The 25,235-nt window shown below is 39.5% G+C and overlaps 1 protein-coding gene across 4 annotated transcripts in view; it reads right to left on the reverse strand.

Moving 5' to 3' along the window:
- The window catches only part of Oxr1 (oxidation resistance 1), a 414,716-nt gene that overhangs the window by 322,365 nt on the left and 67,116 nt on the right, over nt 1-25,235 (reverse strand). For all 4 annotated transcript variants that reach the window (XM_015997419.3, XM_006978718.4, XM_042264638.2 and 1 more), the window contains exon 2: nt 947-1,104. In XM_015997419.3, coding sequence (XP_015852905.1) covers nt 947-969 — 23 coding nt within the window. In that variant the 5' untranslated portion in view covers nt 970-1,104. The remainder of the gene's footprint in view (nt 1-946; nt 1,105-25,235) is intronic.

Genomic DNA, 25,235 nt, shown 5'->3' on the forward strand with positions numbered 1-25,235 from the left:
TTACATTCAAAAAATTATCCTGAAGTTCGGTGTTGGCTTCAGACCCATCACTGGACGTTACCATCCTCACTGGCATGGAGAAGCCATGTGGACTTTCTTTCCACTTCTTTGTTTTATAATCACAGGCAGGATTAAACATGAGCTGAAAGCCAACAGTGAGCTACAAGTGCATATTGAGAAATATGCACCCACAAGGGAATTTTAGGTTACAGTTAGTTTAATTTAGGTAGATATTTTTGAGATATGAAGCTGGAAGAAAAGAGACACGGGTGGGCAAATATCTATGCTATGCGAAAAGCTACACTTCTGGCTTATTAGTCCTAAATCAGAGAGTGCATACATGTAGGAAAGTGCATTGGAAGGATATAGTCTTCCAATCTCTCATTCCCCTCATGTGTGTGGGAAAAAAAGGTATTAGATGCCTCTGGTGTTCAGTGTGAGTCTTGTGCCCTTTCTAGAGTTCCCAGATGTCACAGCACTGAAACTGTTAAATGTGGACGGTGTGAATCTCACAGGAACCATACCCCTACATAAAGGCCATCAACAGCTACTGAGACAGAGAAAGATGAGCCTCCTAACAGATCGTCCGATCCCATGCTGTCAGCACTACACATATGCACATGAGCAACACCAGATAACTCAGCCAGTGGTACCTATGTGTATATGTAACAAAAATAACTAAAGAACAAGTCGCCATGAATTTGAGAAGGGGGGAACAGAGGGAGTTGAGGGGAAAAGAAGGAAAAGAGAAACGATGTAAATAAAGTAACTATACACGAAATTATCAAAAAAGAAAAGAGAAAAATCTCTTCTCACTCTAACATAGGACAATCTGAAAATCCAATTTTTAAAGTTCTCTTCCCAGGTTCTGACAGTAGAACACTCATAAAATCCTGCCTCCTGTATACATTTATGAGTACCTGAGATTGGGAAGCATTTCACTCACCATGATAGATTAGATACAGACATTGCCGCAATCTGCGATGGAGTCTTCTCTCAGTGCCAGAATAGAGACTCGGTACAACCGCTAGACAGGACCACTGCAGATTTCTGCTCTGCCGTTGGAACATTCACAGCCACTTATTTACCAGGGCTTGAGAGGACCTGTGAAGAAAATGAAAATGGTGATGTCTCTAGGGCATAATCTTAAGAACTTCAATACGTTTCTTTCAACCAGGCAAAAAGCCGCGATCAAAGACAAATATCTCTGCATACAACTTTTTGAGTATCTATTGTATATAGTGTTGTAGTGGATAGTTGTTCCGTCTATGACCTTGAAGCATCATCGCTAGAGAGGCAGCAGGTAACTGTCCTACCTACCTATGCCCTTGAAGTACCTGCCCCTGGGGCATGGCTCAGGGCCACCCCTAAGACCTGAGATGCATGTGTGCTGCTCTCTGCTCCTGCTCATGGGCTTGGATGTTGAAATGGACCAGGCGGAAGAACAGTGTGGGACAGCAACTCAGCCTTCCAGGACCCGACGATAAATCTCCTGTGTTGTAGTGAGTTTTCCTCCCTAATAAATTCCTTCACCCTTTAAGCAGACTCTGTGAATGTATCAATACATAGTGTCCTATAATTTCGAACCATTTTCTCAGAGCAAAATTAACTTCATTCAGCTGTTATCATTTTTAATAGCACAGGCTATTTTCTATTATCCTAATAATAAATACATATTTTACATATACTATGTGTGTTAATAACATGTATATGGATTATGAATACAGATGAATGACACTTAAATAATATACTGATCCTATTTTCAAGTAATATCTTATACAAAAAGGTCACTATAGTAAAATACAATAGATTTTCTACAAAAGCTACCACAGGGTACATACAGGCACAGAAGAGAATCTTCTCGCTCAGTTACAGAGATTTAGCAAGAATTTCTAAAGAACATACCCGTAAGTTATCACTAAAAAGCTTAGTTAAATGTTTAAAAAATTCCAATGTCTAAGTGTCTTAGAAGGTCAGTTTATTTTCTCCTACATAAAAGCAAGCTTGAAGCACAGAAGTTCACAGAAAGTAGAGTAATTCCACTGGGTAAAGCTCTTTCTTTCGTGTCTCAACATATGTGTTCTCTTCCTGTCCTTAATCTGGGCTGCCGAACACCAGGGAGAGTCTGCATTCCAGCCAGCAGAGAGGGGGAAAAATAAAAAGAATATGTGTCCTAAGATTACATAAAACATTTCTACTTGAATTTTATTGAATAGAGCCTGGTCATTTGGACACTGTTATTCGAAGGAAGATGAAAAATACAGCTGTTTCGCTGGGTATTTTTTTATACCCAAATACATACTAATGTGTTTACCACTAGGAGAGGGTGAAGCAGATTGGGGAAGAAAACCAGCAGACTATCCCCACACAGCACGCAATAACCTTGACCCTGAAGTACTTTATAAATTGGGTGCCTCTCACAGAATGATGAACATTCAGTGGAAGACAGGTGGAATCTGTTATATGGGTGGCTAATCATTTCACATGTATGATTTATTTATAATAAACATTATAATAAACATTGTATACAATAAGTACAGTAACTATATCTAATATATATAGTCAAGAATTACATTAACAATGTCCAGTCTATTAATATTGACAAATTCAGAGAAAATACTCCATTATTTATCCTGTTTTGGTGGGTCCAAAGTGTTGTATAATTCACTTTCTATCCTAACTTGTATTACCAACCCAAAACTATCTTCTCATATCTTTCAAACTTACACACTTTACACCTCTTTAGTGAATTTCTTTTCTGAATTTGTTAACAAGGAAAACTATAACTATCTAGTCATCAACTCTATCAAAGACTCCAGGAGGATATATATACTATTACCTGAGTAAACAGGAAGTTCATTGCAAGCAACTTCTGTAATTCTAGAAATGACAGAGATATCTGGTTGCCTGGACAGTCATCCCAAGTTCCTCTGTAACATTGGGGCATCTTTAGCCTACAGGCCTAGAGTCTCTGGCATAACCTTCAGTGAAGCAGGAAATTTTAAGGACCGTTTTGCCCACTCTGGCAAAGTTTGTCAGTCACTTCTCCCTGTGTCCTGTAGAATGTCTGGCAGTTTCTTCTGCCAGATAGGGTTTCTCTGTGTAGTTTTGGTGCCTGTCCTGAACTCACTCTGTAGACCAGGCTGGCCTCGAACTCACAGAGATCCACCTGCCTCAGCCTCCAAAGGGCTCGATTAAAGGTGTGCGCCACCACCGCTCTTCTTGAATCTACTTTTAAAGAGCAACAATTTGATTGAAATGCTTTACATTGCTATGGATTTTAGTTTGTTGATACAAAATTAAAGTTAATTTTGTTATATTGTATATATATTTCTACTCTTGTTTAAGGTATTATGTTTATGCAACTCATTTAAAATTGTAATGTATCATTAAGAAATACAGATTAATAGTAATCTATGATAATCAAACTTATAGGCTTATTAGACAAGTTCTTAGGTATACAAAGATATATTTCAATTATATAAATAATCTTCAAACACTTCAAAGACCAACAGAATATGGCATTTAAAATGTTATAAAAACTTAGATTTTTCTGGACAGTAAGACATGTCTGCTTCTGGCAGCACCAATCACTTCAAAGAGGATGATGGGCATCAAAGAAGCTCCTTATGCTTTCTTTGTGGCAAAAGTTAGCCACTGGGCAAAACAGTGCCCTTGCCTCGACTGCTTGACAGGTTGCTGTATAAACTGGACATGCAGATCCATAGGAAGGTGACCACTGAACTTAGCAAGGCGAGATGGTCCTTCAGGTTCCTGCTTCACAGAAGAAACTGCCAGACATTCTGTAGGACACAGGGTGAAGCGACTGATGAACTTTGCCAGAATGGGTGGAACAGTCCTTAAAATTTCTTGCTTAACTCAAAGTTATGCCAGAGACTCTAGACCTGTAGGCTAAAGATGCCCCAATATTACAGAGGAACTTTGGATGACTGTCCAGGCAACCAGATGTCTCTGTCATTTCTAGAATTATGGAAGTTGCTTGCAATGAACTTCCTGTTTACTCAGGTAATATTATATCCTTCTGGAGTCTTTGACAGAGTTGAAGACTAGATAGTTGTAATTATAGTTTTCCTTAGTCGTTATAAAAGATCAATTAGATATAAACTTTATGCTCACAAAAATAGGATAGAGCATAGAATATTTTCTTTAATTTTGCCAAATACAAATAGACTAGATTTTGTAGCTGTAATTCTTGCTTGATAACTGTTTTGTTATATATAATTTTACTATGTTAAAATTAAACCTTCCTTTTTGATTAGACAGAAAAGGGGAAGTGCTGTGGGATGTCTTTCTCTATGCTGTAAATAGCTGTAAATATGTGTGGCTCCCATTGATAATAAATAAAGCTGTTTTGGCCTATGGCAAGAAAGCTTATAGCCAGGCAGAGATACAGAGAGAAGAAGGGGGGAGTTGGGATGTGAACCTGACACCCAAGGAGTAAAAAGATGTCAGCAGACCAGTAGAGCCATGGCCACGTGACAACACATAGATTAATAGAAAGGGGTTGAACTAAGTTGTAAGAGCTAGCTAGCAAGAAGCTTGAGCTATAGGCCACATAGTTTGTAATTAATATAAGCCTCTGAGTAATTATTTTATAAGTAGCTGTGGGACTGCGGGTGGGAGTGATTCATCAGAACCTCAGGGCCAGGCGGGACCAGAGAAACTTCCGTCTACAGATGTCCATTGCTAAGAATACAGAAGCTCTGTATTGTGTCATCCTAGCAATTCTTTTCAATCTTTCTTCTATACCACTTGGCACTTACCAAGGACTCAGTTACCATGAACAATATGCATGGAATATTTCCCAATGCAATAATTCTTCTCGCTATATCCAATTCTTTCTTTAGAGAGCTGTATATCTGGATATCATTATTTTAATACATAATTAAATTTCCTTTACTGAATTATACTTTGAATTTTTACCAAGAGTTTCCATTGAAAGATATAATTAGAGAAAATAATAAGAACTATGAAATGTGCTATTAGGTTTGCTAGAATATTCACCAACACAAAAATATTGTCTTTCTGTGCATTCACAGGAAAAAGTTCTGTTAGATTTCAACACCAGGAAAAAATACTGTTCTCAATTTAAGGATGAATTTGTAACTTTCAGCCAAAATGTACTATCACTATAAACAACTATCTGTCACTTCGTTGTCATGAAATACAGCTTATTTTCATGTGAGATAAAAACTTTCAAATCATATAAAGTGAAATGACAGCCCTGGGTGCCCAAGTGGGCTGTGAATTATAAGTGTAGATACAACTGTTTCCTGGATGGTCATTGTTCTTGGCCTATGAACTTAATGAAATGCTCACTAGTTAATATAGTCATTAAGCACATGAGTAGCTCTTGAACATAATAATGCATTACTGGGATGGTACTCTAATATAATATTTAAACATCTATTATTCGTAAATAAGAGTTTATGTTTCTATTCCAGCTAAAAGGAATACTATATTTTAACAAGCTCATCTAGTTGCAATGACACTGTGATTCAGTAACACATTATACAAAGCAACTTTTGAGATAATATAGCTATAAAATATTACTTGGAAAATAATCATAATGTTTAAGAGTTTGGGCAAAAGAAGTACCTATTATATAAGTAAAAGTTGCATTAAAGAACATGTACAACTATACCATGAGTTACAGTGTTTTTGCTCAAAGAAAAAGAAGAGATCTTGGACCTGAAAAGGGATACCAAGTATAATATTCTAACTTCAAGCCAATGACCCATTCTGCTGTAAGTGATAGGCTATATTGGTAGCAAGGTAGAACATTCATTCAAATTCAACTCTAAATACTGCAAGAGACAATGCACATAAATGAGTAAAATACACTGGAATGGTAAAAATACTTTTATACTTAAGATTCAAAATAGATGTCAAATTATCATGAAAATATTACTCTTGATTTGTATATAATTTACAGATATTTTAAATACCACATGATATCAGTGGTCTTCTTCCTTTTTGGTTTACCTACAAACTAACTACGGGTCCATATTTTCAATTCTAGACTCTGTTCTCATGGTGCTTGCTTGCTTGCAATGCTCATTATAAATACCATCATATACCACAAGCGCTAATTATTCTCAATCACCCAACAGATTAATTTCCCTCTGCTCTCACTTATCCATATGCTTTGGGGATATATACAAGATCCACCGATCTTGTGAATCCTTACCTCAATGCTTCCCACCTTTCTGAATTAAGTGCTACCAAATTTAGCAAATAAAATGTATGCCATTTGTCATTTCCAAAAACTGCTGTCACTTTAGAAAGAAAGGGACCTGTGTCTTTTGAATCTAAATTTTTGAGTATCCAGAGCTCTCCAAGTATTAATAAACCTGGGGACAGGCTTGAGAGTGTACCATGTCACAACACAGAGAGGCATGACCTAATTTATTGGACAATAATAAGCTCACAAGGTACAACAGTTCTACCAACTAAAATTTACCAAGCAATCTTGATCTCAATGGTGTGGCCACTGGCAATCACGAGTTTTTCTCTTCCATTCTTAACCACAGATACTAACTCAAAGATCACACATTTCCCTTCACAAGACGCAAAACTTACATAACAGCCACAGAAGAGTTAAAGAGGCAGCGTTCAAAGAAGTCTCACTGAAGGCAGGGCAGAGAGCTGACCCAGACACAAACAGCCACCGTGGGCGGTCGAATAAGATTTTCACAAACACAGTGTGGAATCTGCTGGAGTCACACAGAATTAAGCAACTTCAAGGTAGTGCTGGTTCCGGGCAGAGCGGATTCGGGGCAAGTAGAAGATAGATGCAGGACCAAGTGGAGACCCTGCAGTTCAAGGGGGTCATATCAAGCAGCAGGGACAATGTCGAGATGATATAAAGGGGACAGTTAAGAGTTCATCTCCTCCCCATTTGTGATATATCGACAAATGGATGACAGGTCAGTGACTGCTGTGTGTCCTTGTTCTAGATGTCCCTCCTTCTATTATCCAGGTGAGGCAGTTATAGCCTTGAGTGGTCTGCTGTTTGATAAGTTCACAAGCACAGTTTTGAGACACCCATATGCCTATAGCATCCCAATTTACCATAAGTTAATAGATTCTCCTTTCTTACCTGAAGGACACACTCCACTTACCGTCCATGTCATTCTACACAGAAGGTGATCGCTTGCTTTCACAAACAAGAGGCAGAGTCACTCTGCCTCACAGCTGTAATCAGCATAGATACAACTGCTGCTTTGCAAAAATAATTACATGGAGCAAGGAACAACCTGAAATCTACCATTTCACAGGATATGGAGTACTTAAAGAAGGTGATAGCCTGAAACAGGGCACAGTCTGATCTCCCAAAGTCAGAACAGTTCTACCAGCTACTGATTCACAAGAGCATCAGCCCATGAATTCACAGAGCATCAAAGCACCCGCCTATGGACTCACAGAGCACCTGCCCAGCCACACAGGCCGTGCTGCCAAGATAGATGTTACAGACTGTCCATCACCCTAGAAGTGCTTCAAGCCACTCTTAGATGCAGGGTAACAAACCCTGACCACAGAGGAACCCAGAGGAAAAACGAGTCAGTCGGCAGCCCTGCAAGTCAACCTGGTTACTTCATTCCTGTTACAGCTCTGGAAAGAGCGCTATCCTCCAGTGTTAGTTCCTCTCAACCACGGTCCCCAAGCAGTCCTCTCTGTTCAGTAAGTTGAAAGGAGACATTCCCTTCTATGACTACAGACACAGGCCTGAAGACCCGAGTCTCAGATGGAGATCCTGGAGTTCCTGTCACTCAGTACTCAGTTGAAAAATGGGGCAGTCCAGCCTACCTACAAACCCTCAGGGTGACTCAGCTACAGACCTAAAGTCTAGCAACACATCACTAAACGCTGAAAAACTAAGAAGGAATTTCTATCAAAAGAATAACTTTCCAGCATCAATTCCATTATATATATATATATATATATTTTTTGGAACTGTTATTATGAGGTAGGCAATATCAAATTCTTTCATGAATTAAAGAAAATCCTTTCCATAACTTTATAAATACTAGTCATAGAAATGGAAATTTTTCAGGGTGGTTACTAAAAGAATTGCCTCCTTCCTTTTCAACTGTAAAATTGCATTCTTTATTTTTTTTATTTTGGGGCCATATTAAAGGTTTGAGACTTCTAAGATGCTTGTCTTTTTCCTTTTTAAATGTATGCATATTTATTTATTTATTTATTTATTCTTTCCAGACTGGGCCTCATGTAGCCCAGGTTAGCCTGAAACTCGCTACATAGTTGAGGATGACTTTGAAATTCTGCAGAGGTGAACTGTCTGCTTCCACTTTCTGAGTCCTGTATTAACAGGCAGGCATCCACAATGCTTGGTTTTATGTGGGTGTTGGGGATGAAACCCAGGGTTGCATGCATGCTAGGCAAGCACTCTACAAACTCAGTTACATCTCTAGCTGAAACTATTTATGTTTTAAAGCTATTTTATCCTTATTTAGAGTTGCTTACCAACTATAAAATATGAAATATGTTAACTCCAGAGAATCAGTCACTTTTTCAAAACTGTTTTGCCTCTTGATTCTATTGAGAACATAGGCTAGTAGTATGATATGCAAATTAATATCTTTTTGTTTGCAAAGTGGGGTCAACTAAAAATGACATTCTGGCAGTTTCTGTAATCTTAAAATTTCTAGCAGGATGCAGAAATGTATCCCTCTGTAACACCTGAGTGATTAAGGTCAGCATGGATATAACCTCTACTCTACAAATGCTCAAGAACCTTCCAAGCTGTTTTTGTCCCCACTGATAGCTACCCTGAAAATACTGTCTTGGCACGGACTGAAAAATCCCCACATTGAAACCTCTGATCAGCACAGATGGTAACCCTGGAGACAAGCTAATGCAAAGCTTCATGTGTCTTTTCTCTGCAGTGCAACTGTCTTTTTGCTTGTATTGAAGTCATTTCATGGGCAGTATTAGTATTCAATTGGGTATGTCAGTAATTGATCTAAAGCATTTATTGAAGAGACCTGGTTCTATACACCTGAGTCCGAAGCATGCTCATCAAAAATCGTTCCCACCTCCAAATTACAGGGAGTCTTTGTTATATTCAGAGAAATAATCCATGACCTTGCAGCCATTTTAAAATACATTGTCACTGGAAACAGATCACTGTAAAACCCAAGTTTGGGATTTTTTTCATTTATTTAGATAAATGATTATGTAATATACTGTTTTAATTTTATGAGACAAATTCATCTTATTTTTGCATGAACTACAAAGACAACTTCCTGGCTGTTCATTGAACCCATTTTTTCTGATCATGTTTCTCTACTGCCTACAACTTTTAATGCCACATCTTATTGGTCCTAGCCCTTCTGTGTCCCTGATTTTGCAGTCTCTGCTTGCCTTACCAGTGACTTCAAATGATGTCTCTGCTCTCATTTGCTTCCAATGACAGAGTCTAGGAAGTATTAACCCTAGAACCACTGATTTCTCCTTTCACACCCAAGGGTGTTTCCTGGTATTCAACTCCACAGTTCCATCAGCAACCAACCAGTGAAGATTTAGCCAAGGAACCCAACGGCCTTTGGTCAGAATCCCCTCCACCCATGTGGATTTTCCTCCCTGGAGATGAGCACTTCCAGCTTGCACTGAGCTCCACCAATGAATCACCATTTCCTATGAGCATATGCTTCAAAGTTCAGTCCAGCAGGATGTTCCCCACTTATTCATTAAGAACTGCTGGGTTTTGCTTGTGTTGTTTGGCATATCTATCTCTGCACAAGTTCAAGTCCACATTATTTTTATTCTTAGTCCATTTTTTCATGTTCAGTAACCATGAACCAGATATAAGTGTTTTAAATGAACCAACACAATAAGTGAACTGAATTTCTTTAAACAGTTTCTTTGTGCAATTTTCAACCCTTAGTGTAGATATAATGGTCTTATTAAATAAGAAACACAGAGCCAAATGCAGAGTTAAAAGCCCAAGAGGTCAGAGCAGTAGCTAAGAGCTGAGACAAAAACCCTTTCTTACCCCTTGCTGCCGCTGCCATCCTTCCCCTGAGAAAGAGGCCTACTTCCTGTGTGTCTGTCTTTTTATTGACTTTCTCTTCTGCCTTCTTATTGGTTGTAAACCCAACCACATGACCTCCCCATCACTGCCTGTCTCTGCAGACCTCCAGGTCTCTATGGTTGGTATTGAGATTAAAGGCATGTCTCCATGCTGGCTGCATCCTTGAATGCACAGAGATCTGCCTGTCATGTGATCGGGATTAAAGGCGTACGCCACCACAGCCTGGCTTCTTCTATGGCTTGCTATTAGCTCTGATCCCCAGGCAACTTTATTTATTAACATACAAATAAAATCACATTTCAGCACAAATAAAATATCACCACACCTTAGCACTTAATGGGGATCACCATTGTCTGATGAGAACCTGAGGGAGTTCCCCAAGCGCCAAAGTTTACTGCTGCATACTTTGCACATATCATCAGCTGGAATTCACTATCCTTTCCATAAAAACTTGCCTTTAACACTACAGATAATATTTTAAAACAATTTTAAGAAGACGGAGATACATTCAAATCCCCTATTTAGAAGTGACTCCCCATCATCTAAATATTACGGCAGGATCCTCTCTACACTGACTATCCCATGGATCCTCTTTTCCTGATCACATCAAATAGCCACTCTGGAGTGAAATAATTTTTCACCTCCCACGGAAGGCTGAGTACAGCACTCTGCGCTTTGGAACAAGTCAGAAATCAAAGTAAGTCCTCAGCTCCCAACTCACATCTTCCAGGTGCACATTATTGTACTCAAGAGCAGCACTGAAATATCAAGCATTTGAAAGAGTACAATCTGTCTAAACCAGCTAGTGCTTTCAGATTTGACAATACACTTTGATGAGTCAGTAAAGGTTCAATCCCATGTGGATGAGCCAGTCAAAAAGACTGCCAAAAAATAATTTTTAAAAAAAGCTTAATTAAAAACAGAAAGAAACAAAGCAGAAGACTGAATTAAAAATACATTCCAAGTTAAAAAAAATACTTAGGCACATTAAACGAAACTTTGTGTAGTCTCAGAAAATATGCATTTCGACACTCAGGATTGACTTTGGAGGAGAGCAGAAAACTTCTAGTAAACAATGCATTTAGTAGTGTAATGCAGTATATAAACAGATGGATTCTCACCTCCAAACCACAAGATGGCTTCAAGGTCCATCAATGCACAGCCCAGATTGATCTGCCAGCCCTCATCTGAAAATGTCTCCACCCCTTCGGCCCTGTAATTCCTGTCAACTTGAGCCTGGTTTCTCTCTGAATAAACTAATCAACTCTACACCCATATGTTTCAGAACAGAAAGAAAGATCACTGTGTTCCTGCTTCCAGGAATCTCCCTCTCTCCTTGATAAAAAAAATTATAAAGTCCTGCTTAAATACCAATAATTCAAAACCCTGAAAAATTTAGTCTCGTTATATATTGTACATGTTTTTATTATGTTTCTCAGATTTCTTTCATATTATGGTTTTCTTCTCTGTGAAAGAGGAGCACTGTTAGTAATAATGTATTATTTAACTATGTAAGCAATAGTTATCTATTTAAGAAGTTTGCAATTTGAAGTTTCTGGAAATGGGGATGGAGAATATCCATTTCCTATAATGAAAATAAGAATGATAGCAAAGAAAGTATAGTAATACTTATTTAAAATATAATTACTTATAGAACCTTAGGACATGCACAAAAGCAAATGAAATTCAATAGTTACTGATTCACTTATTTTATCTGGGTCCAACTAATTCCTCAAAATTATTGACATTTCTTTGACAACAAAGGCATCTACATATAAGATTCAGTACCAGAAAAGCAAGACAAACAGGTAGACAGACAGACAAAAATTTGTACAGAAAGAAACTTGTTTGGTGTCAAATGGCCAGCCCTGAAAATATACACAGAAGTAACATTATATGAACTGAGCAGACTCCGTGTGTGTGTGTGTGTGTGTGTGTGTGTGTGTGTGTCTGTGTGTCTGTGTGTGTGTGTGTGTATACATATGCATGAAATAACAATGAAAACAGAATCCATGGCTTTGAAGGAGACAGTGGGTAGGTGCATATGGGAGGGTTTGCAGAGAGGAAAGTTGGGGACAAAGGTTGCAATCTTATTATAATCTAAAGAAAACTTTTTTAAAGGAAAGAAGAGGAAAAGAAAAAAAGAAGCCTTGCTTACAAGAGAAGAAATGGCTGTAGCAGCTGGGCAGCCCCACAGGTTGGGGCATAGTTCCAGTTTCTCAGGGAGATGAGTGTTCCACCATGCGGCATTTCCTACAGACACTGACTTACAGGAAATGCACTTGCACACAACTCTTTTGATTCAGCAAATGGTTTTTTCTTTCTGACATTATTTTAAAATAACATGATCAAAATCAGTTTATGTCTCTTACCCCTACTCAGTGTAGGAAAGAACTGACCTTTCAAGGAGCCTCTGACCTACCTTCCTCCAAACACATAAAGTAGAGAGTATAAAAGCTTTCTTTTTAAGAGTTGTTTATGTGTGCATATGTTTATGTGTGTGTGTTTGTATGTATATTATGTATGTGTATGTGCAAGCACACACATTTCTGATTTCTGAAGTTGTAATCTGCTATACCAAAGTTCCTCTAGAGAAGTGGGAGTATTTTATTTAATGTTTCCCCATACACTCTAGCATGTTTAATTGTATGTTAATTTTACTTGTTAATAGGTATGAGACTACTGAAACTGAGAAGCTTTTGTAGGGCAAAGGACAGGGTCAATAGGACAAAACGACAGCCTACAGAATGGGAAAAGATCTTCACCAGCCCTACATCTGACAGAGGGCTGATATCCAAATATATAAAGAACTCAAGAAATTAGACATCAAAATACCCAACAGTCCAATTGAAAAATGGGCTATAGAGCTAAACAGAGAATTCTTAACCGAAGAAGCTCAAATTGTTGAAAGACATTTAAGGAATTGCTCAACATCCTTAATCATCATGGAAATGCAAATCAAAATGACTCTGAGATACCATTTTACACATGTAAGAATAGCTAAGATCAAAAACACTGAAGACAGCTAATGTTAGAGAGGTTGTGGAGCAAGGGGAACACTCCTCCACTGTTGGTGGGAATGCAAACTTGTACAACCACTTTGGAAATCAATATGGGGCTTTCTTGGATAATTGGGAATCAGTCTCCCTCAAAACCCAGATATACCACTCTTGGGCATATACCCAAGAAATGCTCAATCATACCACTAGGATACATGCTCAGCTATGTTCATAGCAGCATTATTTTTAATAGCCAGAACCTGGAAACAACCTAGATGCCCTTCAACTGAAGAATGGGATAAAGAAAATGTGGTACGTATACACAATGGAGTATCTTGTATAATATTAAAGGAACCATCCTTAATATTATACATCCCAGGGGCTCAGGAGAGAGAACTACTAACGGCGAGGCCTATTATCAGGAAATATAATCTCAGCACACCGAGTTCTATAGTCCACTTGCTTTAATTCCTCTGGCATAACATCCTTTATACACAGCTTCAGTTCTGTTCTCATGTCTAGCTCCTTTCTTGCCTGATTTCTCTCTATATTTATCTACTGTCCCCTCTATGTTCTATCTTAATTCCTTCATATAGTTCTGCCCCTTCTAGGTTCTCATCCATCTTGTTCCTTCCCATATCATCTCCTCTCCCGTCTCCTTCTCTCTCATCTGGCTCTTCCTCATCTTCCATCTCGTTCCTCTAGTACTCTCCTGTAGCCCTTCAATCTACTTCTTCCCCATCTCAGTTTGTTCCTCTCAAGTTCTTACCCATCTCGTTCTTCCATTCTCTTCTCTCTTCCCCCTTCTGTCCTCTACTTTACAGTTATATATCTCCCCAAAATCACAATCCTCCCCTCCACCCAGGACACTCAGCCTGAACTTCCTCAGGCAGTGATTGTCCACTATCAGGATCAAATGAGGGTTGATAAGAATTACAAAGAGGGGCACTAGTTGTTAATTACCATTTGTGACCCAAAGGGGAAGTGACTAATGAATTAACTAAAGGCTAAATATGGGTAATATCTAAGAAGAGGGATCTTATGTGCACAACTATAATCTTAAATGTGTTTGGTAAAGGATGTTAAAAATCTATAAGTTGCTAGGTCAATGGGAGAAAATAAAACTGTCTTCTTTTTTCCTGTGGCTCCTATCTGTCCAAGCTGTCTGCCGTTTTTCTGCAGGGTGGGGGAAAGTGTGCTCAGTCTCTAGGCAACCTGTGCACAGCTAGATGCCTCTGGTGATAGTTAAAGGGAGATCTGGAACTGGAGGTAAGGTTTGGGAAAGGAGGAAGTTAAGCTTAATTAGCACATCCGCCAGGCCTTCTCAAACAGGTAGCCTGGATGCTTAAGTCTGTTCTTAGAGAGTACAAAGATATCTCTGATGAGGTACTTTCCTCCATCCAGTGATGGACCTGGCCGGATGCTACCAATAATGATAATTACAGGGAGGCTTGAACTGGGAGTTCTGGCTGAGCATAGCTATTAGCACAGAAGGTTATCTAAATATTCCTAGAAGTGGTTAGGTAAGTAGTTAGAGGTCTATAAAGTTAGTAAGGCTGTAAGAAAGGAGGGGTCTGAGCTAAATTGTGTAAAGCTATTACTTAATGTCTACCTGACCTAGGCGGTGTCCCCTTGTGGAATTTACCCGTAAGTCAGGAGACTTGCATGTGGGCTGTTATCATTGTTAGTCCACCTGGGACTAACAATGGGTGCCCACCTGGGTGGTGTTTCCTGTAGTCCTTGAAAGTGACCAAGGGAGATAATCTGATTCCAGAGAAAGCCTTTCCTGAGGCTGTTCTCCAAATTACCTGGAATGTGTATGTCCAGAGAGTGTTCAGTCTACACTGTTAGTCCTTCTTGGGGAAAAGTCAATTAGGAAAACTATGAAGGCACACATGATTTTCATAACAGAATACAGCTGATATATAACAAGCCAAGTAACACCAAAAACTCCTTGGGATTTGGCTTCCTCTGGAGGAATTCCATGATCCCTCCAGGTAGTGACTTTGCCATAACCAGCTGAGTTCTTATGATATATTCCTGCAGCCCACAGCAGGAGTACTAATCAGCAGAGAAAAACAATGACATCATGAGGTTTGCAGGCAAATGGATGGAACTAGAAAATATCCTGAGTGAGGTAACCCAGACTCAGAAAGACAAACATGGTATGTACTCACTCATAAGTGGATACTAGATGTAAAGCAAAGGATAACCAGACTGCAAATGACAACCCAGGGAGAAGACCCTAAAAAAGACACAGGGATCACCCAGTGACAGAGAAATTGATGAGATCTACATGAGCAAACTGGGGGTGAGGGAGTGTAATGGAGGGCAAGGATCAGGGGAAAGAGAACATAGGGAAGTGGGAGATCCCAGCTGGATCAGGAACAGAGAGGGAGAACAAGAAAAAAGAGACCATAATAAATGAAGACCCCATGGGAATATGAAGAATAAGAGTGCTAGAGAGGTCCCCATAAATCAACAAGGATGACTCCATTATAGACTACTGGCAATGGTCGAGAGAGTGCCTGAGCTGACCTACTCTGGTGAATGGATGGCCGAACACCCTAACTGTCATGATAAAACTCTCATCCAGTTCCTGATGGAAGCAGATGCAGAGATCTATGGCCAAGCCCCAGGCGGAGCTCCAGGAGTACAATCGATGAGAGAGGAGGGATTATATGAGCAAGAGATATCAAGACCATGATTGGCAAAAGCATAGGGACAAATAGCCAAACTGGTAGAAACACATGAATTGTGAACCAATAGCTGAGGAGTCCCCATGGAACTGGACTAGGCCCTCTGTATAAGTGAGACAGTTAATTAGCTTCAAATGTTTAGGAGGCCCACAGGCAGTGGGACTGGGACTTGTCCCTAGTACATGAGCAGGCTTTCTGGAACCTAGGGCCTATGCTGAGACACTTTGTTCAGCCTTGGTGCAGGGAGGAGGGGATTGGACCTGCCTCAACTGAATGTACCAGGCTGGGCTGACTCCCCAGGGGAGACGTTGGCTTGGAGGAGGTGGGAATGGAGGGTGGGGTGGGGGGAAAGGTGAGGGGGTGGGAGGAGGAAGGACAGGGGAATCCGTGGCTGATATATAAAATGACTAGAAAATCTCTTATATAAAATAAAAATTAAAAAAAATTAAAAAGACACAGCCATTTTATGTATCACATGTAAGATTCCTATTAAATCCATTTGAATAAAATTACATTAAAAAATAGGTATGAGACTAGGTAGACTGTCTAATAAATGAAGAAACTTCTATATTATTTTTATAAAGGAACAACATATCATTTTAAATATCTTCTTTTATTCCTTAATTTCATTCAATACTCCTTAACCTAAATTTATATCATATACCTGTTTAATCTGTTCTTATGACATACTAGAATATTTATATGTTATATAGTGGTCTTACTCTGAAGATGTAAATTAATTAATGGTGGTAATTATAAAATAAATTATATACAGAAGTGGCATAGAAAAACATTGCCATGTACCCCCTTTAAAATGTAATAGATAAAAGATAAGGGTTAATAATAGCCATTTTCTATTCTCTTGAGTTAGAAAAGATGTCAAAGTCTGGGTTTGCTCAATATTTCCACTGTTTCTATTTGCTGATCTGTGCACTAAGAAGGATGCAAGTTTGTCTAATGTGGCTTTGGGATTTGCAAGATCTGCCGACAAGGCTTTGCAAATATCTACAAATGTCAAATAATACAGAAGGCTCAAGAGTAAAAGGTTGAGATGCTAACACTGTGGTAGGCGGCATAAATTCAAGTCATGCTTTTCTAGGATTCCTGGTGCTTTTACATTCATTCTTTTATTCAACACATGTTCAAAGGACAGGAAGAGTTCTATGTGCCAGAGTCATAGTAGAGGAAAGGAAAACACTGTTCACTGCATGATTTAGGTCTTATTAAAGAAAAAAAGAAACAAAATATTAAAGGAACATATTAAATCAATATAATAAATGTTGTGAATAAAAATAAGTCACAGAGACTAGAGGTGCTCAGATTATGATTTCCTCGATGATCAGAGAAGGCCTAGCTCAAAGGAGGTGAGACTTAGTGTGGTGGTATTGTGTTCCCCAAAATATTGTGTACTCTAATAAATTTATCTAGGGGTCAGAGAACAGACAGCCACTAGATACAAAGGCTAGAAAATGGTGGCACTCACACCTTTAATCCTAGCATTCCAGAGATAGAAATCCCTCTGGATCTCTGTGAGTTCAAGGCCACATTGGAAATAGCCAAGCATGGTGACACGCCTTTAATCCCAGAAAGCCAGCCTTTAATCCCAGGGAGTGGTGGTAGAAAGCAAAAAGATATATAAGGCTTGAGGACCAGAAACTAGGGGCATTTTGGCTGGTTAAGCATTCAGGCTTTTGAGCAATAGTTCAGCTGAGAGCCATTGGGATGAGGACACAGAAGCTTCCAGTCTGAGGAAACAGGACCAGCTGAGGAACTGGCAAGGTGAGATGGCTGTGGCTTGTTCTGTCTCTCTGATCTACCAGCATTGACCCCAATAACTGGCCTCGGGTCTGATTTTATCAATAAGAACTTTTAAGATTCATGCTACAACTTAGGGAAAAAATTCAAAGGGGAACAACTTAAAATCTCTCTAAGCATGTATAAACATCGAAAAATTGAAATGTATCAAAAATAAAGCTAGGAAGTCTGGTATCTCAGGTAACAGTTTTGAAGCCCATCATTATTCACACCTGCGCTGTCTGAAAGAGGCTGGCATAGAGATAATATAAGTGTTTCCCAGGGAGTCCCTTGGGAGGTCACTGTTATGATCTCATTGAATCTGACACTTTCTTTCTTGTCTGTTATTGACAGCTGCTCCAATCACAGCCTATCTGTGGACTCCTGCTCCAATCTCAAGCTGTCCAGTGACAGCTGTTAATCACCTCAGCAGGAACATCAGGGCCATAGTGAAAGGGTTTAAAGGAAATTAGTTCTTTGAAAAGGTTTGAATACATGATGCATCTAAGTCTTCCCTACAGAAGAGCTTTTGACTATAGGCTTGTAAAATATTTTTATCTTAGAAAACTGTGTTTTGCAAACTTGATATTGAGAAAAGAAATGTCTAAGTGCAAAGGATATTGCTTACACATTAGATAAAACTAGTATTTATTGGGCATCATTTTTATTTATATTTTTCTATAATGACTTCATATTTATACATCACAATGTCAGAAGTGCTCACCATATTTCCGATTCAGTTGTTAGTACTTTATTTCATCTAATTCTTCAGACTAAGTTCTGTCTCAGTTTCATCAACTCAACAGTGGAGAAAAGAGTAGCACTCCCTTGGAGTTTTACTAATAAATGTGATATTGAACGCCGAGCTCATGGAGATTTCAGGAAGAAGGCAGAATAATGCATAGATATTCTGGCACTAGCACTGAAATGGTGTTGGTGGGTTCTACTCACAGCTGTGAAGGCAGCAGGGCAGGGCAAGTCAGTTTTTCTCAACAGCTGTGCAAAGTCATTGTCCAGAAAGCTTCTGTGTTTATGTTTCACCTGTACTTCATCAATGTATCAATGCTCACATGTGAATGCATCAATGAGGTAATGATCACCAAGGTGCATATTCAAACCAGTTAGTTTCTCACTGAAGAAACAGAAGAACAGAATTTCATTGTGAAAAGGAAAGATGAAACCCAAACTACCGATCTCCCTTAAGAACCAGAGAAATGACAGCAAATGGAAGGAGATACCAAAATCAAAATCATTTTGATCCCTTTGTCTCCCATGCTAACACCACAGGCAGTCTCCTGCTACAAACTAGCTGGTCAGACAGCCAGGGAACCACCAGAGAGGCACTTTTCAACTGTCCTTCCTGCCTTCCAACTCCAGTTCCCAGTCTTATCTGATCCTCACCCCCCATGGAGCAGAACACCTGCTGTGGCCACTCCTTTCTCTCTGCCCCCATTCCAAAGGGCCAAACAAATCTCTCCAACAGTCCTTCCTCACCCTATCATTTGTCACACCCCCACTGCCAGAAACAGTCTCTCCCTGGGGCATGGCTGCCAAGGAATCAGATCTGATCCTCATGGTAGACCAAGTTTTCCTTCCTCCTGTGGACCCTTCTTCCCCCTTCCCTTCTAGCCAAAACCCCATCACTGCCTGTCAGCTCCCATTACCTAGAAACCAGTTCTACTTAGAGGATCCTTGATAGTCACACCTAGCAGAGGCTCAGAGGGACTCCTTACTGGTGACACACAGGCATTACCCATTCCTCGGATCCAGAGAAGGCAACAGAAACTAAGGAAAACATAACTTATCCAACAAAGACAAGACCCAATATCAACTCCTAGATTTACAGTCATCTGAAACTCAGATGCCTAGACAGCAGAATAAAAACACAAGCAATTACAGGCATTCTAGTATCTAATAAAATAGACTTCAAACCAAAATTAATCAAAAGAGACAGGAAAGAACACTTCATACGCAAAGGAAAAATCCACCTAGGTGATGTTTCAGTTCTTAACATGTATGCCCCAAATGCAAGGGCACCCACGTTTATAAAAGAAACATTACTAAAATTTAAACCACACCTTGACCCTCACACAATGATAATGGGAGACTTCAAGACCCCAATCTTGCCAATAGGTCATCCAGAAAAAATTAAACAGAAATGCTGGAGCTAACCGATGTCATAAACCAAATGGACTTAACAGATATTTACAGAACATTTCACTCAAACACAAAAGACTGTATCACCTTATCAGGAGCTCAAGGAACTTTCTCAAAAATTGACCACGGACTTGTACAGAAGTCAAATCTCAACAGATACAAGAAAATTGAAACAACACCCCGCATCCTATCCGACTGTGCAGTTTATGTCAACTGGACAGAGGCTAGAGTCATCAAATAGAAGGGAGGCTCATTTGAGAAAATGCCTCTATGAGATCAAGCTGTTGCTGGGGGATGTCTCTCTGTACACTGTGAATATATCTGTTGTTCCCACTGCTTAATAAAGAAGCTGCTTTGGCCTTTGGCATGGCAGCTTAGAGGCAGGAAGGAAATCCAAGGAGAGAGAGACAGGAAAGAGAAAGGCAGAGTCTAGAGAGACGCCATCCTGCTGTCCAAGAAGCAACATGCCAGTCAACCAGAAAAGCCACAAGGCAAAACATAGATTACTATAAATGGGTTAATTTAAGATATAAGAGCTAGCTATCAAAAGGCCTGCTATAGACCATACTGTTGATAATTAATATTAAGCCTCTGAATGATTATTTTATAAGAGGCTGCAGACCATAGGACCAGGCAGGACCAGATAAAACTTCTGGCTACAGGCTGTAGGCAAGCCAGTAGGGCATTTTTAAGTTAATGATCAATGAGGACGGTACAGTATATTGTGGGTGGTGCCATCACTGGTCTAGTGGTCCTGGGTTCCATAAGAAAACAGGCTGAATAAACCATGAGGAGAAAGCCAGTAAGCAGCATTTCTCTATGGCCTCTGCATCAGCTCCTACCTCTAAGTTTCTGCCAGGTTGGAGTTGCTGTCCCGACTTCCTCTGATGATGAACTGTAATATGGAAATAAGTACCTTCCTCTCCAAGTTGAATGGTCATGGTGTTTCATCATAGTAATAGTAACCCTAACTAATAGTGACCATCACTGATTAAAGCTAGATATCAACAACATAAAGCTCGCAAACTCATGGAAACTTAACAACTTACTACTGAATAAAAAATGAGTCAAGGAAGAAATTAAAAACTTTTTAGAACTAAATGAAAATGAGAACAAAAGCCGGGCGGTGGTGGCGCACGCCTTTAATCCCAGCACTCGGGAGGCAGAGGCAGGCGGATCGCTGTGAGTTCGAGGCCAGCCTGGGCTACCAAGTGAGCTCCAGGAAAGGCGCAAAACTACACAGAGAAACCCTGTCTCGAAAAAACCAAAAAAAAAAAAAAAAAAAAAAAAAAAAAAAAAAAAAAAAAAGAAAATGAGAACAAAATATGCCCAAACTTATGAGACACAATGAAGGTAGTTCTAAGAAGCAAGTTTACAGAACCAAATGCCTACATTAAAAAAAAAAAAAAGGAGAGATCTCATATTAGTCACTTAACAGCAACCTAAAAGATCCAGAACAAAAAAAAAAAAAAAAAAAGATACAATGCTTGAAAGGGGTAGACATCAAGAAATATCCAAACTGAGGGCTGAAATCAATAAACAGATTGAAAGACAAAAACTACATGATTATCTCATTAGATACATACAAGGCTTTTTACCACAATCTAACACCCATTCATGATAAAAAGTCCTAGAAAGAATAGGCATGCAAGGGACATATGTCAACATCATAAAGGCAATCTGCAGCAATCACACAGTGAATATCAACCTACATGGAGAGAAATTCAAAGCATTTCCAGTAAAATCTCAAACAGGCCAAGGTTATCCACTCTTTCCATACCTAATCAATATAGTACTTGAAGTCTTAGCTAGATCAACAAGGCAACTGAAAGAGATCAAGAGGATACAAGTAATAAGAAAGAGGCTCCCTAAATTATATGCATATAGGAAGGTGATCTAAATGGAATTGCCAAACAGCAGAGGAGCCTAAGCCCTACCTGGACAACCCTCTTGGCCAACTGAAACCTCCAAATCCAGGAATGGGTTACATCTAATCAAGTGATTGGCCAAAGAGGACCCATGGGAACCAGAAACAAACCCAGGCTATTTCCAAGGCTATAGGTTGCTCTCCACAATCTGACTGTAAGGCCCTCTTGTAGAAGAAAATGCCTACACAACTCACTGAACATGAAGTAGAGCTTGTGCTTACCTAGAAACTTCACCCTAATTACTAGTATTCGGGGTACTGGAAGGTACTCTGGCTGCTACCAAAGGAGAAAGGTAAACAGCAACCCAGTTACAAACCATCCTATTGACAATGGTGACCTACATGCATTCACACTAGTGTGATGGCGGCACAACCCCATGGGAATAACCAAGTAATATCTGATTGGATTAAAGGGACACTCCACAAGATGGAACTAAGACTAGATACACAGGGACCTAGGGGAATAGTAAAGACTACTGTTCTGCTAAAGGAAAAACACAACAAAATATCCCCTAACAACACTCTGCTACACTCATACATAGATCAGTGTCTTGTTCAGCCATCATCGGAGGAGCTTCCTCCTACAGTAGATGAGGATGCAGAGAGCCACAGCCAGACAACGGACAGTGAGTGAGAGACTTTGGAACACTCAGTTCTAAATGGGATGTCTTCATGAATTCCCTCCCCTCATGCTTCAGGGAACCCTGTAGAAGAGGAAATGGAAAGATTGTCAGAGCCAGAGGGGATGGAGGACACCAAGGAAACAAGGCCTTCTAAACACAGCAGGACCAACACACACATGAACTCACAGAAGCTGTGGCAGCATGCACAGGGCCTGCAGAGGTCTAAGCCAGATGGGGTCTTAGTCCTGACAGTGGAAGTGGACACAAGACTACATCCCCGACCCACAAGCTATCTATCTCCCACTGATAACCACTCACAAATGAAAACACTGGTCTTCTCCAAAGTTGTTTCTTGACACACAAACCTATCTATACAAACCATTCTTAAGGCCAGACCCCTGCCCAACAGTAGAGGGCTAACACAAAAGAAATTCAATGGTGTTTTAGGAGGGTTTTATGTCTCATAATGCTTTGCCTCAAATGCTTTCTTTTCTTTTATCTTACCCTACAGGCCTTTTGCTTATATACTAGAGTTTCTGATTTTATGTTTTTATGAGACTTCTGTGTTTGCCAATGTTTGTGTCTCTGCATCTATATGTATTTCTTGTGCTTTTTCTTCCCTTCTGTTTTTTTTTCTGTTTGTTTCTTTTGTCCTATTATGGTTCATTTGTTTTTATTTTATATTATTTTATTATTCTTTTCCTTTTCTTCTTTAGATGCCTGTTTGTTTTCCAATGAGAAAGATCAAGAAAAGACTTGAATTTGGAGATGTGGGGAGGATCTGGGGGAGGCAAAATTATAATCAGAATATATTGTCTGAAATTATATTTTTTATAAAGAGTAAAAAAATAAAATAAAAATAATTTTGTTCACATAGATAATATACGTAGATTCCCTCTTTTGATAGGAGCAACTTAAAGAGAAAGACAGTGGTCACAAATTTACTTGTTAACTAATTAGAGTGTTGAGAGAAAAGAGAAATGGACAGAGATAAGAAAGGAAGAAAACAGGAAAGAAAGAAACAAAAAATAAATGTGGCAACATAAATTCATATTTCCCTTTAAAGCAGTAAACTTTATATAGATATCAATGATTAAAAACACATTTCAGAGAATAAAAGTCATAAAGCACAAATAATTTATGAGATAATGGCAGTCTAAGATTTGTATGAACTGGGTAGACAGATCAGTCAGCAAAGTGCTTGCTCCAGAAGCATGAGTACCTGGATTCCATCCCTGAAAGCTTTGTTAAAAAGCTAGTCTTTACATTTTTTTAAAATTTTATTTATTCATATTTTATGTATGAGTGCTCTGCATATATACCTGCACACCAGAATAGGGCATCAGATCTTATTATAGATGGTCATAAGCCACCATGTGGGTGCTGGGAATTGAACTCAGGACCTCTGGAAGAGCAGCCAGTTCTTTTAACCCCTGAGCCATCTCTCCAGCCCAAAAGTTAGTCTTTACAACACAACTTATAATACCGGTGCTAAGGAGGTGAAGCCAGGAGGGTACTGGAGACTCACTGGCCAGAGAGCCATCAGAAATCCTATTTCAGGATGGAAAGCTGCTCACTGGTGAAGAGCAGTGGCTGCTCTTGCAGAGGACTGTGTCCAGCTCCCAGCACCCACATCAGGTGGCCCCTAACTGTCTGTCACAGAGGACTGTGTTCAGCTCCCAGCACCCACATCAGGTGGCTCCTAACTGTTTGTCACAGAGGACTGTGTTGAGTTTCCAGCACCCACATCAGGTGGCTCCTAACTATCTGTCACAGAGGACTGTGTTCAGTTTCCAGCACCCACATCAGGTGGCTCCTAACTGTGCGTAACTCCAGTTCCAGGGGCTAATGCTGTCTTTTGGCCTCAGCAGGCATGTGAATGCATGGGGTGCATATACAGATTATCAGGTGCATGGGTGCAACACACACACACACACAGAGAGAGAGAGAGAGAGAGAGAGAGAGAGAGAGAGAGAGAGAGAGAGAGAGAGAGAGAGAGAGAGAAATTAATTAGACTTGTGCATTACTTTAAGCAGAACCAAACTTACAATGATTTGAGATTTTCAACTATATTCAAGTATTTGTTTTCTTTAACTTATGAAAATGGCATATTATTTTAGATTTTCAGATAGCTTTATGTTTTTTCTTATGCAGAATTGTAAATAATGAAGTAAAAGTCTTTTGAAAATGCTACAACTCAGACAGGATATGGAAGTCTGTGTATACTTCCATGTAACTAAAGGTAACTGTCTAAACTCCCAGTGGAAACTTGGCTTCTGCTTCTTCACTGGGGAGACTATTTCACTGTGTTTTTTCTTCAAACCTCTAGTGTTTGGAACTCCAATATATTTAAGAATTTAAACAACAAATCTGACAGTGTTTAGAACTCTCTGGACTAGATCATCGGGCCTTGATGGGGCTGTCCTGTAGTGAGCAGAACAATACTACAAAACTAAGGGCAGCAGAAGCTGGACTCTATCCCAGGACCCTGCTTACCATGTGGAAGCTCCTGGGCTATATACCTACTAATGCCAGACTTGTTCTCTGTGGAACATGAAAGCCGAATTAGGTCGCCCGGTGTGTGGCACAGCCAACAAAGTCCATTATAATATCCCAAGGATGCTCGGACTTCCTTTCCTCTATGAAGCAACAAAGTCCGTTATAATATCCCAAGGATGCTCTGACTTCCCTTCCTCTCTGGAGCAACAAAGTCCGTTATAATATCCCAAGGATGCCCCGACTTCCCTTCCTCTCTGAAACAATTTGTTCTAGCTTCACATGCTTTGCCAACTCCACTTTCAGATTAGTTGTATTAGTCATAAACCCATGAGTGCAGAATAATTTAGGCTATAATATTCTACATAATATTCCACACTTTTAAATTAATTCAATGTACCATATATTAGAGATATTTGACTTTTAAAAACCGCAATTAAAATCCCATCTGGAAAAAAAAGC

This window comes from Peromyscus maniculatus, chromosome 20 (assembly GCF_049852395.1).
Source record: "Peromyscus maniculatus bairdii isolate BWxNUB_F1_BW_parent chromosome 20, HU_Pman_BW_mat_3.1, whole genome shotgun sequence".
In the NCBI taxonomy this organism is placed as follows: domain Eukaryota; kingdom Metazoa; phylum Chordata; class Mammalia; order Rodentia; family Cricetidae; genus Peromyscus; species Peromyscus maniculatus.